Source organism: Arabidopsis thaliana, chromosome 5 (genome assembly GCF_000001735.4).
Source record: "Arabidopsis thaliana chromosome 5, partial sequence".
NCBI lineage: Eukaryota > Viridiplantae > Streptophyta > Magnoliopsida > Brassicales > Brassicaceae > Arabidopsis > Arabidopsis thaliana.
This window is the reverse complement of record NC_003076.8, coordinates 10,623,269-10,643,792: the sequence shown is the minus strand read 5'-3', so window position 1 is coordinate 10,643,792 and position 20,524 is coordinate 10,623,269. Positions and strand designations below refer to the sequence as shown.

Below are 20,524 nucleotides of genomic sequence, written 5' to 3'. Positions count from 1 at the left end.
CCGGTTCAGCAAAGTTGAAGGATCAGAGAGTCTCTAACTGCAGTGGAGGGTTTCTGTTACTTAACAAGATTCTGTTGTGAATCATCGCTTATATTCTCATTCTTTGTATCTTCTTCTTTGTTCTTGTATTCAAGTGAGAGAGAGAGCAGAGAGAGAGAGATTGATCCACCATTGTTGACATTGTAAGCTCTGGTTTTGAGCAAAACACTTCTTGATAGTGAATTTGCCGGATTGATTCGGCTCCGGACGTAAGCTTGATCACACCGATCAGCTGAACCGGGTTAACAAACTCGCCTCTTGTTTACATTTACTTCCGTGTTGATTCTGATTCTCAAGTTGCGTGTGTGTTTGTGTTGAAGACGTTGTTCATTTCATTGAGATTGATTGAAGTAAAGAGAGATCGTTTTATAACAGTCATCACCATGGTCTATGTAGAAGAAAGTATTGAACTAACTTACTTTATAAACTCACGAACATTGTGTATTTATACAAGAGGATCATTATATGTGATAAACCCAAACTCCTAAATTATAGGAACTAAAACATATCAAGAGTATATTCAACCTTATCCCAATACTCCCCCTCACGTTGGAGTGTGAAGATCCTGAACACCTAACTTGGAAATGAGGTAAAGAAACTGGGAACGACCAAGTGCCTTGGTAAATATGTCCGCTAACTGTTCATTTGTTCGAACATGATGTGTTGTTATGATGCCATCACGAACCGTATCACGAACGGAATGACAATCAGACTCAATGTGTTTTGTATGCTCATGGAAAACCGGATTCTTAGCAATGTGAAGAGCAGCTTTATTATCGCAAAACAAGCGGACATGAGTAGAGTGTTCGATACCCAATTCTTTTAACAACTTTCGTAGCCACTTGATTTCACGAAGAGCAACAGACATAGCTCTATATTCGGCTTCTGCGGAAGAGTGTGAGACAGTGTCCTGCTTCTTTGTTTTCCAAGAGATGGGGGAACCACCGAGTAACACAATATAAGCACTAAGAGATCGTCGGGTCTTAGGACATGTCTGAAAATCTGAGTCACAATAAACATCTAGCTGTAAATCCAGATCTGCTTTTAACAAAATCCCTTGACCTGGTAACCTTTCAAGAAACGAACAATTCTAATGGCTGCAGCTAAATGAGCCTCACGAGGAGCTTGCATGAACTGAGATAAAACATGAACGGAGTAACTCAATTCGGGTCGAGTATGAAGAAGATAAAGCAAACGACCAACCAGCCTCCGGTACGGCTTGGGGTCGGAAAATAGCGGACCGTCATCAGAGGCCAAATGATGGTTTTGTTCTAATGGGGTGAAAGCTGGGCGACATCCCAGGTTCCCACTGTCGGATATAATGTCAAGTGCATACTTGCGCTGTGATAAAAAAAATACCATCAGAGCCGCGACTAACCTCAATACCAAGAAAATATTTTAACTTTCCCAAATCTTTCATGGAGAAACAACGCCCTAAGTACTCCATGAACTTCTGGACCATATACTCATCGTTGCCGCAAATCAAGAGATCGTCAACATAAACTAACACACGAAATTCCATTCCTTTACGTGTATAGGAAAAGAAAGAGTAATCTTCATGGCCTTGTACAAACCCAAAACGTAAAAGAGCATCAGACAACTTCTTAAACCAACACCGAGGAGCTTGTTTTAAACCATACAATGACTTCCGAAGACGACAAACTTTGTCGGGGTGAGAATGACGAAATCCAGGAGGAAGCTTCATGTAAACCTCTTCATCAAGATCACCATGCAGAAATGCATTATGAACATCCATTTGATAAACTTCCCATTAGTTAGCGGCAACAAGACGAAGAAGAATACGGACCGTAGTCATTTTCACAATTGGTGCAAAAGTTTCATTGTAGTCTTCACCTTCAACTTGTTTGTTTCCTTGGATAACAAGACGAGCTTTGTAACGTTCAATGGAACCATCAGCATTATATTTCGTCTTATACACCCATTGACTTCCAATAGCTAACTTTCTTGGTGGCAAATCAACGATATCCCATGTCTTATTAATTTCGAGAGCATCGACCTCTTTAAACATAGCATCGTTCCATACTTTCACACGCACCGCATCCTTGAAAGACTTAGGCTCAACATTACTAGTAATCGCGGCTAAGTACGCACGATGACCTGCAGAGAACTTATCATCAGAGATAAAATTTGTTAACGAATACAATGAGTTACCTTGGGCCGATGACGAAGACTTACGATTAGAGGACAAGAGAGCGTGATGGGTTAAAACTTCACTTGTTGCATTGTATAAGACGTAATCATTGAGGCGAGCCGGTAACTGAACCGAACGCTTGCCTTGACGAGGCGGAGGGGTGACAACGCTTGGAGTCGGAGCAGCAACAGGTTCGGGTACGTTGGGAACTATACTCTTAGTAATAACAGGAACAGACGGAGTAGCCACCGGAGAAATAACACATTCCGTGTTAGGAGTAGCAGCTACATTTTCATCAGAAGGTGGAGTCGGAGAGGTTGCTTCCATTGAAGGAGTAATCGAACCTACCCGAGAAACATCAATGTCATCGTCAACAGGCAGAATTGGAGTGATCGAGAAACTCCCCCTGTCTACTGGAGGCATACACCAATCAGAATCAGAGACTATCGGGACAGCTAGCGACGGAGCGGAAGTAGGCTTCTCAGCAAAAGGAAAAACATCTTCCCGAAAAATGACATCACGAGATATGAAAAACCTATCTTGCTCAATATCGAAAACTTTCCATCCTTTTTGGCCAAATGGGTATCCGACAAAGATGCACAAACGACTACGTTCTCCAAATTTGTCTTTATCTCGTGCAACACGGTGTGTGTAGCAAGCAGATACAAACACTCGTAATTGATCATAACATGGTTTGGCCCCATAAATAACTTCATAAGGTGAACGGTTATTGTGAAGAGAAGTGGGAGTGCGATTAATCAAATAAGCAGCTGTTAAGACTGCTTCACCCCAAAATTTAATTGGGAGACTTGCTTGAAACAACAAGGCCCGAGCAACATTAAGAATATGTCTATGCTTTCTTTCAACACGACCTTTTTGTTGTGGAGTCCCGACACACGAAGTTTGATGAACAATTCCATGTTGACGAAAATAAGATGAGAGACACATGAATTCTGTTCCATTATCACTACGAACCACCTTCACATTTTTGCCAAACTGCTTTTCCGTATATGCAAAAAAAGTTTGTGAGAACAGTGCGAACTTCAGATTTTGCTAGCATGAGATACGTCCATACTGATCGAGAGAAATCATCAACAATAGTCAAAAAATAAACCGCACCACACGATGAAGGAATACGATAAGGACACCATACGTCACAATGGATTAAAGAAAAACAATCCAAAGCTTTATTAATACTATCGGGAAACACTTCACGAGTTTGTTTAGCTCGAAAACATACGTCACATGAACGAGAGCTAACAGAAGATCCAGAAGAAGAAACCATAGGTAAAGACGACAATACTAAAAAACTTGGATGTCCCAACCGTTGATGCCACAAAGCTTGATTAGAAGAGGCACTAACTGTGTGAACCTTTGCGGTAGCAACATCCGTCAAGTAGTAAACCCCATCACGCTCTTCACTGCTTCCAATCAAAGTCTTCGAAAAAGGATCCTATAAAACACAGATTGTATCAGAACACAATGCCAAACATTTTGTTTGTTTAACGAGTTTAAAGACTGAAATTAATGTGCAACTCAATGTTGGTACATAAAGCACATTGGTTAATGTAAGTTTCTCCGACAGCGGGAAACTGCCCATACTTAAGGCAAAAGTTTTGCTACCATCCGCAAAACCCACAGAACAAGGTGTAATAGGGACGATGTTAGTCAAAAGAGAAAGTCCCCCAGTCATATGGTGAGAAGCCCCTGTGTCAAAAATAACATTGCAAAGCATCGTCTTAGCAGACAACTTATCAGAGGTGCCGGTGGATGTTTTCTCTTGAATCATTAGAGAGAGAGCTTGAAGTTGATCCGATGTAAAGTCCGAGAAAGAAGTTGGATTGGCGCTTGTTGCGTGAGCCACTGGTGTTTGTCCGCCACGACCTCGACCAGCACCACGTCCGCCACGACCGCGTCCACCCGAGTTACGACCGCCACCATTACGATCTGTCCACCAATCTGGAAATCCTACAATGGACCAACAGTCTTTCTTCTCATGACCCGTACGTCCACAATGAGAACACTGAACAGGACGAGACTTGATAATAGAAGAATCAACATGATTCCCATATTGGACTTCAGACTGTGTAGAAGAAGATGCTATCGAAGAGTTCTCGCGACGAGTAACAAAACCGATTGCCTCTTGTCGCTGTTCTTGAGCCCGTGAAGAACCAAGCCTCTGTTCTTCTCTGATTACTTTGGAATAAGCAACGCCAAGGAAAGGCAGCGGATCCATGTTAATGAGACTTGTACAAAGCCCACCAAATCTTGAATCATCAAGGCCCATTATGAACTGGTGAAGCTTCTCATTATCTCGTTCCTTGACAATTGCAGACATTATCGATCCATGAGCACAAACCGCACTTGCTTGATAATTCTTCAACTCATCCCACAAATTACACAATCTTCCATAGTAATCGATTACTGTTTGTCCATCTTGATGACATGAGGCAAGTTGAGCTTTGATGTAATGAACCCGAACATTGTTGCTCACCGAGAAACGTTGTTGTAGTTCGTCCCATAGAAGATGTGCATCGGAAATAAACGTCACAGTAGATTTAACTTTGGGTTCAATCGAAGCCCGAATCCAACCTACGATCATTGAATTCACCACTTTCCAATTATCGAAATTAGGATCTTCACTGGACGGTTTTTTGATTGTGCCATTAATGAAACCTGTTTTTCTTTTAGCTTGAAGAGCATTCAACATCTCTTCAGACCATTCAATGTAGTTTTCTCCGTTCAAAAGAACAGAGGAAATCATCGTCCATGGAATGTCGGAGCTAGCCAAGGTGTAAGGCGACACAGCCGCCGTAGAAGGTTGCGCAACAAGCGCAACAGTTTGTCCAGCTGTAGCGAGTACATCGTCACCAGCCATGACTTTCTTAATTAACACGTAAGAAACAAAACTAACGAAAATATTTAGGAGTTTTAAGGTTTTGTTTGCTCTTTGATACCATGTAGAAGAAGGTATTGAACTAACTTACTTTATTAACTCACGAACATTGTGTATTTATACAAGAGGATCATTATATGTGATAAACCCAAACTCCTAAATTATAGGAAATAAAACATATCAAGAGTATATTCAACCTTATCCCAATAGTCTACACCCATTTTCGATCAGGGAATTCGTTTAACGGTCGGTACAATTCTGAAAAAGTTGAAAGATTTACCGTCTTTGTTCTAAATATTACTACGAGATTTTTGATCTATATATATATTTTTTTGTTTAAATGTGTAATTTATATATCAAACCAAAAGAATATTTACAAAAGAATAAAAAGACCTAGCAAAAAACCAGGTTTGTAAAGAATAAGAGTGTAAGAAAACAGAACAAAAACCACGAGCAAAGAATAGTGGACGTATTTGGTTTTCCTGCAGCTATGGTCGGACCATGAGTCACCGTTGGAATAACAGACGCAAACGAGGGGTGGAGGAGTAGTCAAGTGATGAAATTCTGTTGCGAATGAATTTCTCGCCATTCCGGATTAGTTGAGCCGATGTAGTGGAGTCGTTGCCATGGATCCGTGAATTCCTCTCTCGCCACAGCAAGTAAATAGCAACTTGGAAGCAAAGACGAAGCAAAATATCTCGGAGGTTATCACACGTACGACATTGAATTGTCGTTACTGTGTCACCCCAATCCGGAGTTAAACGATGTCGAAGCAGCTTTCCTGCTAGTGAGGACCAAACTGCGAAGGAGAAAGGGCACGCAAAAGAATAGGTGGTCACGAGTTTCATCTAGTTCACCGCAAAGAACGCATGGTTGATGTATATATATTTTTCACTCGTATGATACTGAAAATCACTTCAAAACAAATCACATACCTCTATATCGCAATATCTCCAACACGACTGATTGTGGAATTATCTTAATAGTTGATATGAAAAAGATAAGTGAATATTGTTGATATAATAACCATCATCATTTTTCAAAAAAACAAAAATATTACATGTAGACTTAAAATGTCAACCAGATGAAAACAATTATGTAACTACACGTCTATATGATCGATTAAACCAGACTTGAAAATAGATCTTTAAGTCAACCAAAATTAGATTAGAAACTTGAGGCTTCAACCTACAAGGTAACGAGAGACCTACAAAAGTAGACTATTGCACCCAATTTATTGATCAACTCCACAAAAGTAGATTTTTAATTAGCATAGAAAGCTAAAATCTAATATTGCGATCCAATAACATAAAACAAACGGCTGTCTTATTAGTGCTGAAGATTCGAACAGGTCGTCACGAAGTTGCATTTTTATATAACATATTTCTTTTATCTATTGCCACAAGAAAAACTCCATATATTGAGTTCCTTTCAAAAATACATATCAAAAGATTATACAGAAAATAACTTTTCAATTCAACATCCCATATAAAACATTACAAATGCTATAATTTGATAGCAAATTTGAAAAAAAAAAAAATGACAAGAAAGTGATCACAAATTAAATTTTCATTCTTCAAAGGCTTCGGCGATCATTGTAATGAAAGCACTAAACTTGCCTCCTCCCTCTTCTTCATCTCCACCACCACCTCCTCCTTCTTCTTCTTCTTCTTCCTCCTCCGATGAAGACGACTCCTCTTCTTCTTCTCCCTCCTCTTCTCCTCCTCCTTCTTCCTCTTTTCCTCCTCCTCCTCCTCTTTTTTCCTTTTTTCCACCACCTTTGTGCTTCTTCTTCATAAAAGTGGCTCCAAGACCAACCATTGCTGCAGCTATCTTCTCTCTCTTTGATCCTTCTTTCTTTTTGTCTCCATCTTTCTCATCTTTTGAGTGATGGAGGTGGAATAATCCTCTATGCTTATGAGATTTTTCCTTCTCCTTTTCAGGCGATGAGTCGTGTGATCCAATGCCTCTTTCGGTGTAAGTAGCCACCTTGGATTCATGTAACTCTTTCTCCATCCTCTTTCTCTTTTTTTATTTTCTTGGTGTTTTTAGTTCTTTCTCCCAAATCGTGAATTGAGCTCTTTTGTGTTTTTTATGCACACTTATATAAACACGGTCCATGAAACCACCACTTGCATCATTTAATATTGATCAACTACATTAGGGCCCCATTATATTATTACATTAGTGTGCTCTCAATTATCCTACTCGCTAATTTTGGCACCAAGACTTTGACTTCCTCCAACCTTGACCAAGTATTACAGATTACAACATTAACTAGTGCTACTTTGTTTTAAACATGAATTGAATTAGCTTTTAACTTTTAAATAAAACAAATGGTCTAATTTTTTAGTTTATAATTTTTCCCTTGCAAACATTCTATCCACTCAAGGCGGCAATAAAAATTCAAAGGTTCCAAGCATTTTTTTTTATTGAGACATTCAATCAATGTTTTAAAAAGCGGTTTACGTAGTCGTCTAGGTCCCGACTAGGTGCTACGCGTTCATGCGAAGCCTAGACAATTTTTTAACCCGCTTAAAATTGTATATATCTTGTTTTAGTGTATTTTTTCTAGTTTTCAACTAAATTTATATTTATATAAATAGTTATAAATGTTCATATACTGTTTAATATACTTAAATGAATATTTTTTTTTTAATTTTTGCTTACGATTTAACATATTTATTTCTTACTAGATATTTTATATAATATTTATATACAAAATTATATTAATAATATTTATATTATAAATGCTTGAACCATCTAAAATTGTCTAAACCTCGATTAAACGTTTTAGACACTAAGCATTATGTTACCATCCGCTTAGATCATAGCGCTTTCTTGCCTATTGCTTTTAATTAACAATTTTTAAAGAACAGAACAGTAAAAATAGAAATCTGCCAATGCAAAAGAGTCAAATCTGCATGAATTATTTAAATGACTCAACTAACATAATTAACATGATTTTCTAACAAAAATGGACTTCCAAAAACTCGGTCATTGTCGTATTTGAAATTTTCAAAGTCAACCTAATTCTGGTTGGAGTAAGAACCGGTTCTACCTTTTACATTGCTCCAAACATAAGGCTTAATTTCACGACGAGTAAAAGACCACAACGACAAGTTACGCGTAAGCACAAAACACATCAAGAATTAATTGAACATTTATTTGCTTACATATAAACCAAAACAAATAAAGAAACGAAACTACTACTTTAGTCAATTGCCAAGTTTTTTTAGAATTTTCTTAAATAACCTATATACCGTAACCTATATACCGTTTAAGGGTGTGAACCATGGGTCGGGAACAGATGTTATGCTCCACAACATGTGACAGTCGAGACGTTATGATCATACATGTATACGGAGCTATCAAATCATCAAGTACATCAACTTTTTTTTTAATCAACAGATATTAGTTAGGACTCAAACGAGTCAATCTTGAGGGAAGTTGTTTACATACGTGATATGAAGCGGTTCAGCACAAACTTTTTGTGCCAAATTGTCCGCCTTAACATTTACATTACGAGAAATTAAAGATAAAGAAAAAGAAGTGAACTCTTCTTTGTCGCTCTGAAACTCCTCCAAATACGCTGAAAATGCTGGCCATTCGGTTGGGGAAGACACCATCTTCACCAGGTCTGAACACTTTGTTAAAAAAGCTACTTCTTGGTTGCCGGCACCAATCATACACTTCATTGCCCAGAGTAGAGCTTCGACTTTGGTATTGAGAGGAGAAAGACTTCTACGTAGCTTAGCAGCTCCCATTGTTGACGTACCTCCATTAAATGAAGTACAAAACCAACCTAGACATGAAAACTTGTCGTTTTCTTTTCATGAACCGTCCACAAAACAACGAAAGCCACAGTACACAATGTCTTGTGAGATATCCCTCACCCGGAGTTGGTTTTCCGATTGATATGGAGACTAGGCTTTTAGTATTGAACTCTACTTGAGCTAACTGCCATAAATGAGCCTCTTTTTCAGCTAGACATAACACGTCTAGCGGGTCCTTATCCACATTTTCAAACACTTTTTCATTCCTTACTTTCCAAATATACCAAATAATCTATGGATATGCGGATGAATCAAATTCTGAAGGGATTCTTGAGAATAAATGATCCAAATTTGCATAAATTGAAGAAGTGGGAAAAACCCCTGGGACCGTAGGAATCTTTGAAAGAGCCCATATTTGTCTTGCCAGATGACACTGAAAAAAAGTATGATTTATTGTTTCCTCTATAGTGCCACATCTGACACATCCTGAATCACAATTTATTCCTCTTTTCCGTAAATTCTCTGTTACTTGCACGCAGCCTGCTAATATTTGCCATAAAAAATGGCGCAACTTAGGCGGACATTGCACTTTCCACACTTGTGCTTTCATAACTTTGATCTCTGGGCCAATAGAAGAGGAGTTATTTCCCAAGATATCCATATGTGCTGTATGGTAGCCGGATTTAACTGTATAGATTCCGTTTTTTGTGAAATGCCAACCCGAAAAATCCTCCCTTGTTGACGCATCCAAGTGCAGTGCACTTATTAGCTGGACATCATCCGGGTCAAAGAGCTCTTTCAAGAGATCAATGTTCCAAAAATTTGACCGGCTATCTATCAGATTTTGAACTTTTAAAGATAGGTCAATAGTTGAACAGAGATGGAAGCCCCTGAACCGACTCTTTTAATAAGTCTTTTACAAACTAGAGATCTAGCTGAACAAATACTTCTCCAGTCACAAGTACATCAATTTTAATACATGAGATTTTTTTTTTTTTTTTAATATATATATATATTATTACTTCCCGAATTAGGCTTTGGCTGATGGGCCGTAAGAGATTACACAGATACAAAAACGAAGCGGCCTAAAACGGAAAAAACAAGCGCAGTAAAATCTGAAGAAGGCAGTACACCGGAAAACACGAATCTCACTTTCCATATTCGATGCTAACAAGATTCCTTTGCGGACAAGATCACAACATCAGGATTTTGATCGAAGCTAGTAAATCCGGTCGCAAACTGTTGTCGAGAACATACCGAACCCAGAACTTTCCAATCAGGAAAAGTAGATCCGCCACATCTCAGACCCATGACCTCTTCTCCCAAACCTAGCAAGAAGAGAGACATCAAAACTAACCCTTACCTCTGTGAGAGTCAAAACTCGCACAATAGAATTTGTTTTAAGGGTTTCTTCAAAGAACGGATCTTTGTGAGATTCTCAAAGAACAACAGAATTCTCAATTACCGCGGACGGTGTTCTTGATTTTATTAATGAGAAAGTAATGGTTTTATCGTACAAGTGTGATAGAGTATGAGAAATAGGTGTTTTTGCCTTCAAAGTCAGAGCGTTTTTGATAGCCTGAAGTTGAGAGCGTTTTTGTGCGTGCCCCTTTGTTTGTTCTCTAAGGTCCTTTTTATAGGGTCCGAGAATATCACCTCTTTATCTTTATCTCGTTGAAAGAGATTGTCTTTATCCTCCGAAGATTCTGGGATTTTTGTACCCGGTGATATCTTCGAAGATTATCTCTTCCGGGGTTTTCGGAGATGAAGTGTTTTGAACTTACATCGGCTAAGTCTTTCGAAGTCTAAAACGAGATCGTTCCGAGCCGTGATTAAGTTGGCCTCGAGTCATGATCGAGATGCTTGGTCTGCGGTATTTGAAGGCAGGCTCCCGAGGTGTTTTGGAGCCCGCCTCGGGATGATTTTCCAAGTCTTATTCCCGAGGCGTTCCGAGGTCGGGTCGGGGGATCACTTTATGAGACTGCCCGAAGCGTTCTCGATATCGCCTCGGTATGGATTCTTGACGAGAACTCCGAGGTGTTTTGGTCCGGTTCGGGTTAATTCATCGATGGTTCCCGAGGCGGTGTGGTCGGCTCGCTATCCTGGGTCAAATCCGACCCCAACAGTTTGCCTCGACAATCTCCCATAAACTACTTCAAAAGCTAAACCAATCTTCATATCCGGCAAAGAGGAAGCCAATAACGGCGGAAGCTGATGGACACCGGCTCAAACAATCCATCAACTACCGAGATCCGGCCAAAGATCACCCAAAACTAGCCATCTAGGCTCCAGCCAAGGAGCCACCGTTAACCTCTTCACAAAGTGGTGAAACCCACCGATCCAAAAACTCAACTTCCGCTACTCGCCGGAGGTACAATCACAAATCGCCAAACCGTAATAACAAGAACCAATCCGCTGTTGTCAATAACTAGCAGAACAAAGGAACCAATTTTCAGGCCACCGTGAAGGAGAGCCACCGTCAAGCAATGAGCCTGGACCAAACCACACCTCACACCATCGGAGAAGAAAGAAGCTCACCACCGTTTCACCCTCCAACCCATCAAGCGACGATGAAGATCTTTAATTGAAAAAGAAAGAAGAGAAAAAAAGTAGATCTACGATCTGAGTTGAGGAGAGAGAAGAGAGGGTTTTCGGTGGGAACGATTGTCCCTTCGCGACTAGTAGTTGGATAAACAAAAATTTAAAGATTTGCCTTAATGGATTTAAGAATGCATGCACATTGGTAAAATAGTTATCTCATAAAAATCTAAAACTAACTCAAGATCTCAATGTAAGTAGAATTAAGTAGTACGAAAGCTAAGTATCCTAATATGGTGGGTGTATTGGTTGAATCAATTTTTGTTTTTTTACATACCAGTTCTAAATGATCACACAAAACTATTATGTGACGATAAATTTGCCTACATTGCTTCAAATCTTGCCTACAACCTTCTCGTTACCTTCTTCTTTGTTTCTCCTTCAAATCTATATATTTTTGTAGATCTTACTAACATGCTGGTATGATCAATCAATTATAAAAATATCAACAAGTTGCTGTCTCAGAATTATAGATGCAAATCACCACACATCTATATAACTACGTTTTTACGTTTTTGTTTATTGAATTAATACACGATTCTTACAAAACAATAATTTACTTGTGATCTCTTCTTCTTACGTAAATGAACGTACGGTTATAAAGGCTTGCGATATCGTAATCTCCTTAGACAAAATTTTGCCCCTACTATGGTGTAAGTAGATTCTATGGGCGTCTATCTTGTAGGATACAACTATCAATTTCTGTATTAATACCTTACACGAATTCTAACAAACTTACTTTGAGTTTCTCAGAAATTGATTTTGGAGAAGAAGAAAAATTTTCTATCGTTCTCTTCCTCTATGTTGTAATGTCTTTATATAATGACTCAAACGATGCTATTGACTTAAGCGATGCTTTTGACAACCAATCGTATATGTGCCTTTTTCTTAATCGACACATCTCTCTTGAAGAGGTGTTTAGTAGTTTACATAACTAGTGGTCTAGTTATGTAAATAATTTGTAACTTTTTAATGTATATATATATATATATATTTATGTATACAATATCTTTATATAAATAACAGTCTGTTTTTATATAATAAACTCCAACAATACCCCAAATTTTCTTATTCAAACTCAATAATACCCTACATTTGAATAGAAAATAAGCTCCACAATATCTGAGAAAATAGAATCAATATGCATCGGTAAAAGTGTTTTTTAGACTTGAATCTTTCCTAGTAAACATTTATCAGACTTACTTTGTGGGTAGTGAATTCTTGTCTTGAACTAACCACGTTTGATAGTAAACCGAGACAATAAGTGAAACACATAAATTATTAGCTCATTTCATGTTTATACGGTTGTGTTCATTTTGGTCTTGAACATATCCCGACTTCGTGAGAGCTCTAGAGAATTTAGCCATTTCAATTCTCATAGGTGCGACCGCGACACCACTCTTATATAGGTACCATTAATTAAGAATAGTCCATTCTATTCCACTTTTTTTTAAAGAAAAATATTCATACCTTTAAACATCAATGAAAATACATTTAACTTCATAGGAATAAGTAATATGTATCTCTTTCTTGAGTCTTCCTCAGCCAGTTGGAAATGTATCTTTGACTTGAGTCGTGTAATATATATCTATTTCAATTCTTGAGTCTCGGTGGGTTCTACCGAGGCAAAGCCTTTGAGGATGTATCTTCCACTTGAGTCGTGTAAAGTCCATCCAATTGCCACTTTGCTTTTAGGGCTAGTCCACGAGGCATCTGTATAACAGCAGTGAGAGGGGGTTTGACGAAGCACTTCCTGAAAAGAGGTAGGGTTATTCATTTTGGTTAGGTCCTTCGGGTTAGCATGCGAGGGACAAGAAGGATTTGCCTCCTTCCACATTCGTAAATCAATAAGAGCAATCTATTGTTATTGAAAAATAAATCATTCTTGGCTTTCCATATGCGCCATCCAATAAAAGGAAAGACTTGGCTCTTGTCTTTTAGGGCAAATAATGCCTGAATATACAAGAGTTGACACGAGCTTGGGTCTCATCCTCCAAATGTAAAAGATATCTTCTGGATGGATCATCGCCTGCAACTTCTACTCATCCCATTGGTTGGAATACGACAACATAAGTCCTACCACTTTTAAATATGGTTTAGTACTAGTAGTTTGTCAAGTTTGGTCTTGCCGGATTATCCAGCCATTGATCATGCCATATTCGTATGGTATTCCCATCACCTACTTGCCATTTTAGACCTTGTTTAATAAGAAAAGTACCTTGATATATGCTTCTCCACTCATGACTCGGTCTGCGGCCGAGCTGTGCTTCCTTCCAAAAGTGTACCTCTAGGATAATATTTAGCTTTAATCACTGATATCTAGTGTTTTTGGTTGTTTTAAAACCTCTTTTCTCTTAAATTTTTTGTTGCTTTGAATTCATATTTTGGCATATAGTATTGCATTTGCATTTGCATTTGCATTTGCATTTGGTTTTCTTAGGTACATGAGTGGAGTTTAGAGTCTTGGAAGCAAATGGAGCAAACAAAGGAGCTAAGAGAATGCAAAGTGACCAAAGAGGAGAAGTGTAGAACAATAGATCAAGTGGTCGATTGCTTGGTCGATTGGTCAGGACCAGAGCTCCAGAGGAAATTTGAATCTACCAAAATGGGCGATTGGTAAGGACCTTACCTTTAAGTGCTTTTCATACCTTACCTTTGAAAATTGTTGATTAGGGTGATTAGTGGCTAGATAGACTTGTCATTTATGCTTATTGATCATTTGATTGCCTTTGGAAATTGTTGATGATTGATTGATTAATAAAGGGATTAATATCATGGAAATGTGTTAGTCTTGCTTAGTGTTCTATGGCCTAAGGATCATTGCTTGTTAGAAGTTGTTTGATGCTCCATAATCCATCTGTTTATCATTTCTAATCGATTGCCTTAACCCGAGAATTCGTCTTTAGTTATCACTTAGTAATTTGTTAATTTCCCGCTTTGTTTACTTTCGAAACTTGTTAGTCTTTTGTTTCTTGGTTTCTTTTACTTTGTTTTGCATTGTTTGCTTGATAATGCATGGTTATTAAGATTTAGAATACTCAAATCATCTGTTAGCTTAGATTAAGCAATTGTGTGTATCTTGGTGAGTTGATTGATTGCAAATTGTGGTTCGATAAACAATTGAATAAAATGCTACATCAATTTGGCGCCGTTGCCGGTTTGCAATATTTATTAGCCTTTAGGATTTCATATTTGCTTGAGACTAAGCCTTTTACTTTCATTACTAATCCTTTATACTTGATATTTGCTCTTGTCTTATAGGTGTATATGAACCTACGAAGTCACGGCCGAGCAAATTTAATAGAAGAGATTAGCGAAATCCGCCAGTTTGAAAGAGAAAATGTTAGAGCAAGAAGAGAACAAGAAAGACTTGAACACCTTGCTTGGTTAGGCGTCATGTATGAACCCGGACTTGAAGGCCATAATAAATGGCCAAGCTAATGGGGATGGTCATATGCCACAACATCCACCAAGAGCTCATCAACCAATTGAAGCCTTTGATGAGTCAAACATCCGTGGAAATAGAAACGGTATTCAAACTCCTCCGGTTGAGAACAACAACTTTGAGATTAAATCAAGCCTCATCAACATGGTTCAAAGCTCTAAGTTCCATGGTTTATCAATAGAGGACCTTTTGGATCATCTAAACCAATTTTATATGTTGTATAGCACGGTGAAAATCAATGGGATCTCGGAAGATGCATTCAAACTTATACTCTTCCTGTTTTCTCTTGAAGACCGAGCTCGTATTTGGGAGAAGAATCTACCTCAAGGCTCCATCACCTCTTGGGATCAATGCAAAAGAGCCTTCCTTTCAAAGTTCTTCTCCACAACAAGAACGACAAGGTTGAGAAATGAGATATCTATCTTCACTCAAAAGAGCAATGAAAGGTTTTTTGAAGCTTTGGAAGAGTTCAATTTAATCATAAGGGATAGGGGAAAGGTAGCCAGGCCAGGGATACAAAATTCAATGTCCTCCTCATGGTTTCTCTAAGGAGTCTATACTAAGTACCTTGTATAAAGGAGTTCTCCCTAAATTTCGCATGTTGTTGGACACGACAAGTAATGGAAACTTCTTGAGCCAAGATATTGATGATGGTTTATCTTTGGTAGAGAATCTAGCTCAAAGTGATGGTAATTATGGTGAAGATTATGGCCGCACTCCAAGAGAAAGTAATGAGATGAGCGATCTACACCACAAAGAGATCAAAGCTTTGAATGAAAAGATAGATAAGATGATTCTTGCAAATCAAAAACCGATCCATTTTGTATCCAAGAGTGATGTCTACCAAGGGTATCAAGAACACATGGAAGGCTGTGTAGAGGGACAAGATGAGGTAAACTATGTTAGTGGACAAGGGTACAACAAATTCAACCCCAACTATAGGACATCCCAACCTTTCATATAGGAGCACTAATGTGGAGAACCCACAAGATCAAAGGTACCCACCCATAAAACCTCCTGGTTTCACACAATAACCCAACTATCAACCTAAACCCCAAGGGAACTTCCAAACAAAGCCTCAAGCCTACCACCACAACCAACACCAAGGGAGTTCATCGAATCCTCCACCTCAAGCGGATGATACAAACACTCTTCTTAGAAAAATTCTAGAAGGGCAAGGAAGTGGAGCATTCAATCTTGCCACGCAAATGAAAGGAATGCACACCAAGGTTGATGACATTTATGGTGAGCTCAATGCCAAAATAAAGCGTTTGAATGCCATGTTTTTAGCCAATCCTCATCCACTTCCAAGCGGCTAATGAGAACTTATCGGGTAAACCGGAACCAAATCCGAAAGAGTATATAAATGCTATAACCCTTAATAGTGGTAAAGAGTTTCCGAGTGGAGAGCTCAATAGAGACATTGAGCCTAAACAAAAGGAGGTTGTGAGTGAGATTGATGAAGAGGAGGTATTGAATGAGAAAGTTTGTCAAGAAGAGATTGATGTTGAAAAGTGTATTATTGACAAAGAGAAGGGTAAAATTGTTGAAGAGTCTAAAGAAGACAAAACCCAAGTAGAAATCTCCACGAAGGATAAAAGTTTTTCTAAGAAAGAGACTCTATTTGTGCCTCCACCTTATGAACCAAAGTTACCATTCGTGGATCGTTTCAAGAAGCAACAAATAGAGAAGTATAGAGCAATGTTTGATGAGCAAATGAAAGAAGTTACTATCACCATGCCTATCATAGATGTGTTCTTGTTAAACCCGACTTACAACAAGTTTCTTAAAGATGAGGTTGTAGAAAAGAAGAAAACATTGCAAGGTATGGTCCTTTTGACTCATGATTGTAGCACTATCATCCAAAACAAGATTGTAGCAAAGAAGCTTGATGATCCAGGTAGCTTTACACTTCCATGTGCTCTTGGTCCTTTATCTTTTGACCATTGCTTGTGTGATCTTGGTGCTAGTGTTAGCTTGATGCCTCTTTTGATTGCCAAACACTTATACTTCACAAGATATAAAGATTGTAGAATCTCACTTGTCCTTGCGGACCGTTCTATTAGAACTCCGGTTGGTTTGCTTAAGGATCTTCCCGTGATAATTGGTCATTTTGAGATACCAATGGACTTTGTGGTCCTTGAGATGGATGAGGAACCAAAAGACCCACTTATCTTAGGACGCCCATTCTTGAGAACCACGGGAGTAATGATTGATGTGTGAAGAGGAAAGATTAATTTGAACTTGGGTTAGGAGGTATTAACCTTTGATATTAACAAAGTGATGAAGAAGCCTACCATTGAAGGCCAAGTATTCTATATTGAAGAGATGGAAGCTTTAGCGGATGAGCTTTTGGAAGAGCTAGCAATGGAGGATGCACTTCATAGTACTTTGACTATAAAATAAGGAGAGTTTTGGTTACTTGAAAGTGATAGTGAGGGTTATGAGAAGATACTTGATTCTCACAAGTCTTCTAATGAAGATGGAACCTTCCTTTGTTGAAAGAAGGTAGTCATGAGATTAGTGTTGTTTAAATTGAAGAGGTGACCAACAAGGAGGAAACTAACAATGGTAAGTCTCACATTGATGGAGATTGGAGTGAACTCAAGGCTCCAAAGGTGGAACTAAAACCTCTTCCCAAGGGGCTAAGGTACGCATTTCTTGGAACAAACTCTACTTATCCGATTATAATTAATGAGGAGCTTAGTAACTTAGAGGTCTCCACCTTAATAGAAGAATTGAAAAAGTATAGAAAAGCTATTGGTTATTCTCTTAGTGATATTAAAGGAATATCAAAAACTCTTTGTGTGCATAGGATCCATCTTGAGAATGAGTCAATGACTTCCGTTGAACATCAAAAGCGGTTAAATTCTAACCTTAGAGATGTAGTACAGAAAGAGATCCTCAAACTCTTGGATGCGGGAATAATTTACCCGATCTCGGATAGCACATGGGTTTCTCCGGTTCATGTGGTCCCAAAGAAGGGTGGAGTCACTGTTGTAAAGAATGATAATGACGAGTTGATCCCAACTAAAACAATAACGGGACATAGGATGTGTATAATTGAATGCCACTTCTAGGAAATATCATTTCCCTTTACCGTTTATTGATCGAATGCTTGAGAGGTTAGCTAATCACACCCACTATTGTTTTCTAGATGGATATTGGGATTCTTTCAAATCCCGATTCATCCAAATGACCATGAGAAAACAACTTTCACATGCCCTTTTGGTACATTTGCATATATAAGAATGCCATTTGGTTTGTGTAATGCTCCCGCTACATTTCAAAGATGCATGATGTCTATATTCTCGGATCTAACTGAAAATGTGGTTGAAGTTTTTATGGATGAATTCTCCGTCTATGGAAACTCTTTTGCTTCTTGTCTTTCTAATTTGTGTAAGGTCTTGAAACGTTGTGAACAGGCTAATCTTGTGTTGAATTGGGAAAAGTGCCACTTCATGGTTAAGGTTGGATAGTATTGGGTCACAAGATCTCCAAGAAGGGTATAGAGGTTGATAGAGCTAAGATTGATGTGATGACCAATCTACCACCGCCAAATTTGGTTAAGGGGATAAGAAGTTTTTTGGGCCATGCCGGGTTTTATAGAAGATTCATCAAAGACTTCTCCAAAATAGCAAGACCACTTACAAGACTATTGTGTAAAGAAGTTGCTTTTGTGTTTGATGAGAAATGTCTAGAAGCTTTCAAGAAGATAAAGAAAGAGTTAGTTAGCGCCCCGATAGTGCAAGCACTTGATTAGAACCTACCATTTGAGATCATGTGTGATGCTAACTATGCGGTTGGAGCGGCTCTTGGTCAAAGAAAGGATAAGAAGTTTCATGTCATCTATTGCAAGTAGGACTCTTTCTGATGCACAAGTTAAGTATGCCACCCACCGAAAAAGAGCTCCTTGCTATAGTGTTTGCATTTGAGAAGTTTAGATCATACTTGGTTGGTTCTAAGGTGATAGTTCACACGGATCATGCGGCATTAAGGCATCTATTGGCAAAGAACGATGCAAAACCAAGGCTTTTGAGATGGATTTTGTTTCTACAAGAATTTAACTTGGAAATTAAAGACAAAAAAAGGGATTGAGAATGGTGTTATGGATCATTTCTCAGTTGAGGATTGACAATGATATACCAATCGATGACTCTCTTCCCGAGGAGCAACTATTGGCAATTCGGCTTTTGGATGCAAGTCATGAGACCTATATGAAACTTGAGGAAGTCAAGAGATTGAAAGAAAATTGTCCATGGTATGCGGATTATGCTAACTATTTGGCATGTGGAAAAGAACCGCCGAATTTGACTAGTTATGAAAGGAAGAAGCTCTTGAAAGATATAAACCGCTTCTATTGGGATGAACCATTTCTTTACACCTTATGTAAAGATAAGATCTATAGAAGATGTGTCAGACGTGTCTCGAAAGAAGAAGAAGAAGGAATTTTGCTCCATTGCCACGGTTCAAGCTATGGAGGTCACTTTGCAACTTTCAAGACGGTCTCCAAGGTTCTACAAGCGGGTTTATGGTGGCCAACGATGTTTAAAGACGCACAAGAGTTCATTTCGAAGTACGATTCATGTCAAAGAAAAGGAAACATTAGTAGGCGGAATGAGATGCTCCAAAATCCTATTTTAGAGGTTGAGATATTTGATGTATGGGGAATAGATTTCATGGGACCATTTCCTTCTTTATATGGAAATAGCTACATACTTGTGGCGGTTGATTATGTGTCAAAATGGGTTGAGGCGATTGCTAGTCCAACCAACGATGCAAAAGTTGTGTTGAACCTATTCAAGACAATAATATTCCCAAGATTTGGTGTCCCTAGAGTGGTCATAAGTGATGGAGGGAAGCATTTCATCAACAAGGTCTTTGAGAGCTTACTTAAGAAGTACGGAGTGAAGCACAAGGTCACTACGCCTTATCACCCGCAAACAAGTGGTCAAGGTGAGATTTCTAACCGGGAAATCAAACCTATTCTAGAGAAGACGGTTGGGACTACAAGAAAAGAATGGTCGGTAAAACTTGATGATGCATTGTGGGCATATAGAACCGCCTTTAAGACTCCGATAGGTACTGCTCCGTTCAATCTTCTCTGCAGAAAATCATGCCACTTGCTGGTTGAGCTCGAGTATAGGCTTTGTGGGCAATAAAGCTTTTGAATTTTGATATCAAAACCGCCGAGGAAAAGCGGTTGATTCAATTGAATGACCTTGATGAAATCCACCTTGAAACTTATTAGAACTCCAAAATCTACAAAGAGAGGACTAAGGCATTTCACGATAAAAAGATCGTTCCAATAGACTTTAAAGTAGGTGATCAAGTGTTGTTGTTCAATTCTCGCTTGAGACTATTTTCGAGAAAGCTCAAATCTCGTTGGTCGGGTCCATTCAAGATTAAGGAAGTTAGACCCTATGGCGCTTTGGTATTGTGGAACAAAACGGGAGGAGAATTTGTTGTGAATGGTCAACGCTTGAAGTCTTACTTGGCAAATGAACACGTTGAGGAGGAAACTACGGTTTCTCTCTTGGAACCTCAAACCGCCTAATTTGTGTGGAAACGTCAAGCTTAGTGACTTTAAACAAGCGCACGTGGGAGGCAATCCCATG

The 20,524-nt window shown here is 38.7% G+C and overlaps 1 protein-coding gene, 1 long non-coding RNA gene and 5 pseudogenes across 7 annotated transcripts; 1 reads left to right on the top strand and 6 right to left on the bottom strand.

The window, feature by feature from the left end:
• Positions 1 to 598: 598 nt before the first annotated feature.
• AT5G28635 lies at positions 599 to 5,959 on the bottom strand (annotated as a pseudogene; the record flags this gene model as incomplete). The annotated part of the gene is made up of 1 exon: positions 599 to 5,959.
• Positions 5,960 to 6,408: 449 nt separating this feature from the next.
• Positions 6,409 to 7,181, bottom strand: AT5G28630 (glycine-rich protein). The gene has a single exon (NM_122746.3). It carries the CDS (start codon positions 7,101 to 7,103, stop codon positions 6,657 to 6,659), a length of 447 nt encoding a protein of 148 aa, NP_198215.1. The 5' UTR covers positions 7,104 to 7,181; the 3' UTR covers positions 6,409 to 6,656.
• A 999-nt stretch (positions 7,182 to 8,180) lies between these two features.
• On the bottom strand, positions 8,181 to 8,438 carry AT5G04795. Its single transcript, NR_142787.1, has one exon. It is a non-coding gene; the product is annotated as an other RNA (long non-coding RNA).
• Positions 8,439 to 8,524: 86 nt separating this feature from the next.
• On the bottom strand, positions 8,525 to 9,737 carry AT5G28627 (annotated as a pseudogene; the record flags this gene model as incomplete). Its single annotated transcript has 1 exon — positions 8,525 to 9,737.
• Positions 9,738 to 9,848: 111 nt separating this feature from the next.
• Positions 9,849 to 11,552, bottom strand: SADHU1-3 (annotated as a pseudogene; the record flags this gene model as incomplete). Its single annotated transcript has 1 exon — positions 9,849 to 11,552.
• Positions 11,553 to 13,347: 1,795 nt separating this feature from the next.
• Positions 13,348 to 13,773, bottom strand: AT5G28625 (annotated as a pseudogene). The gene has a single exon.
• An 871-nt stretch (positions 13,774 to 14,644) lies between these two features.
• On the top strand, positions 14,645 to 20,452 carry AT5G28624 (annotated as a pseudogene; the record flags this gene model as incomplete). Its single annotated transcript has 1 exon — positions 14,645 to 20,452.
• Between the last annotated feature and the right edge of the window lie 72 nt (positions 20,453 to 20,524).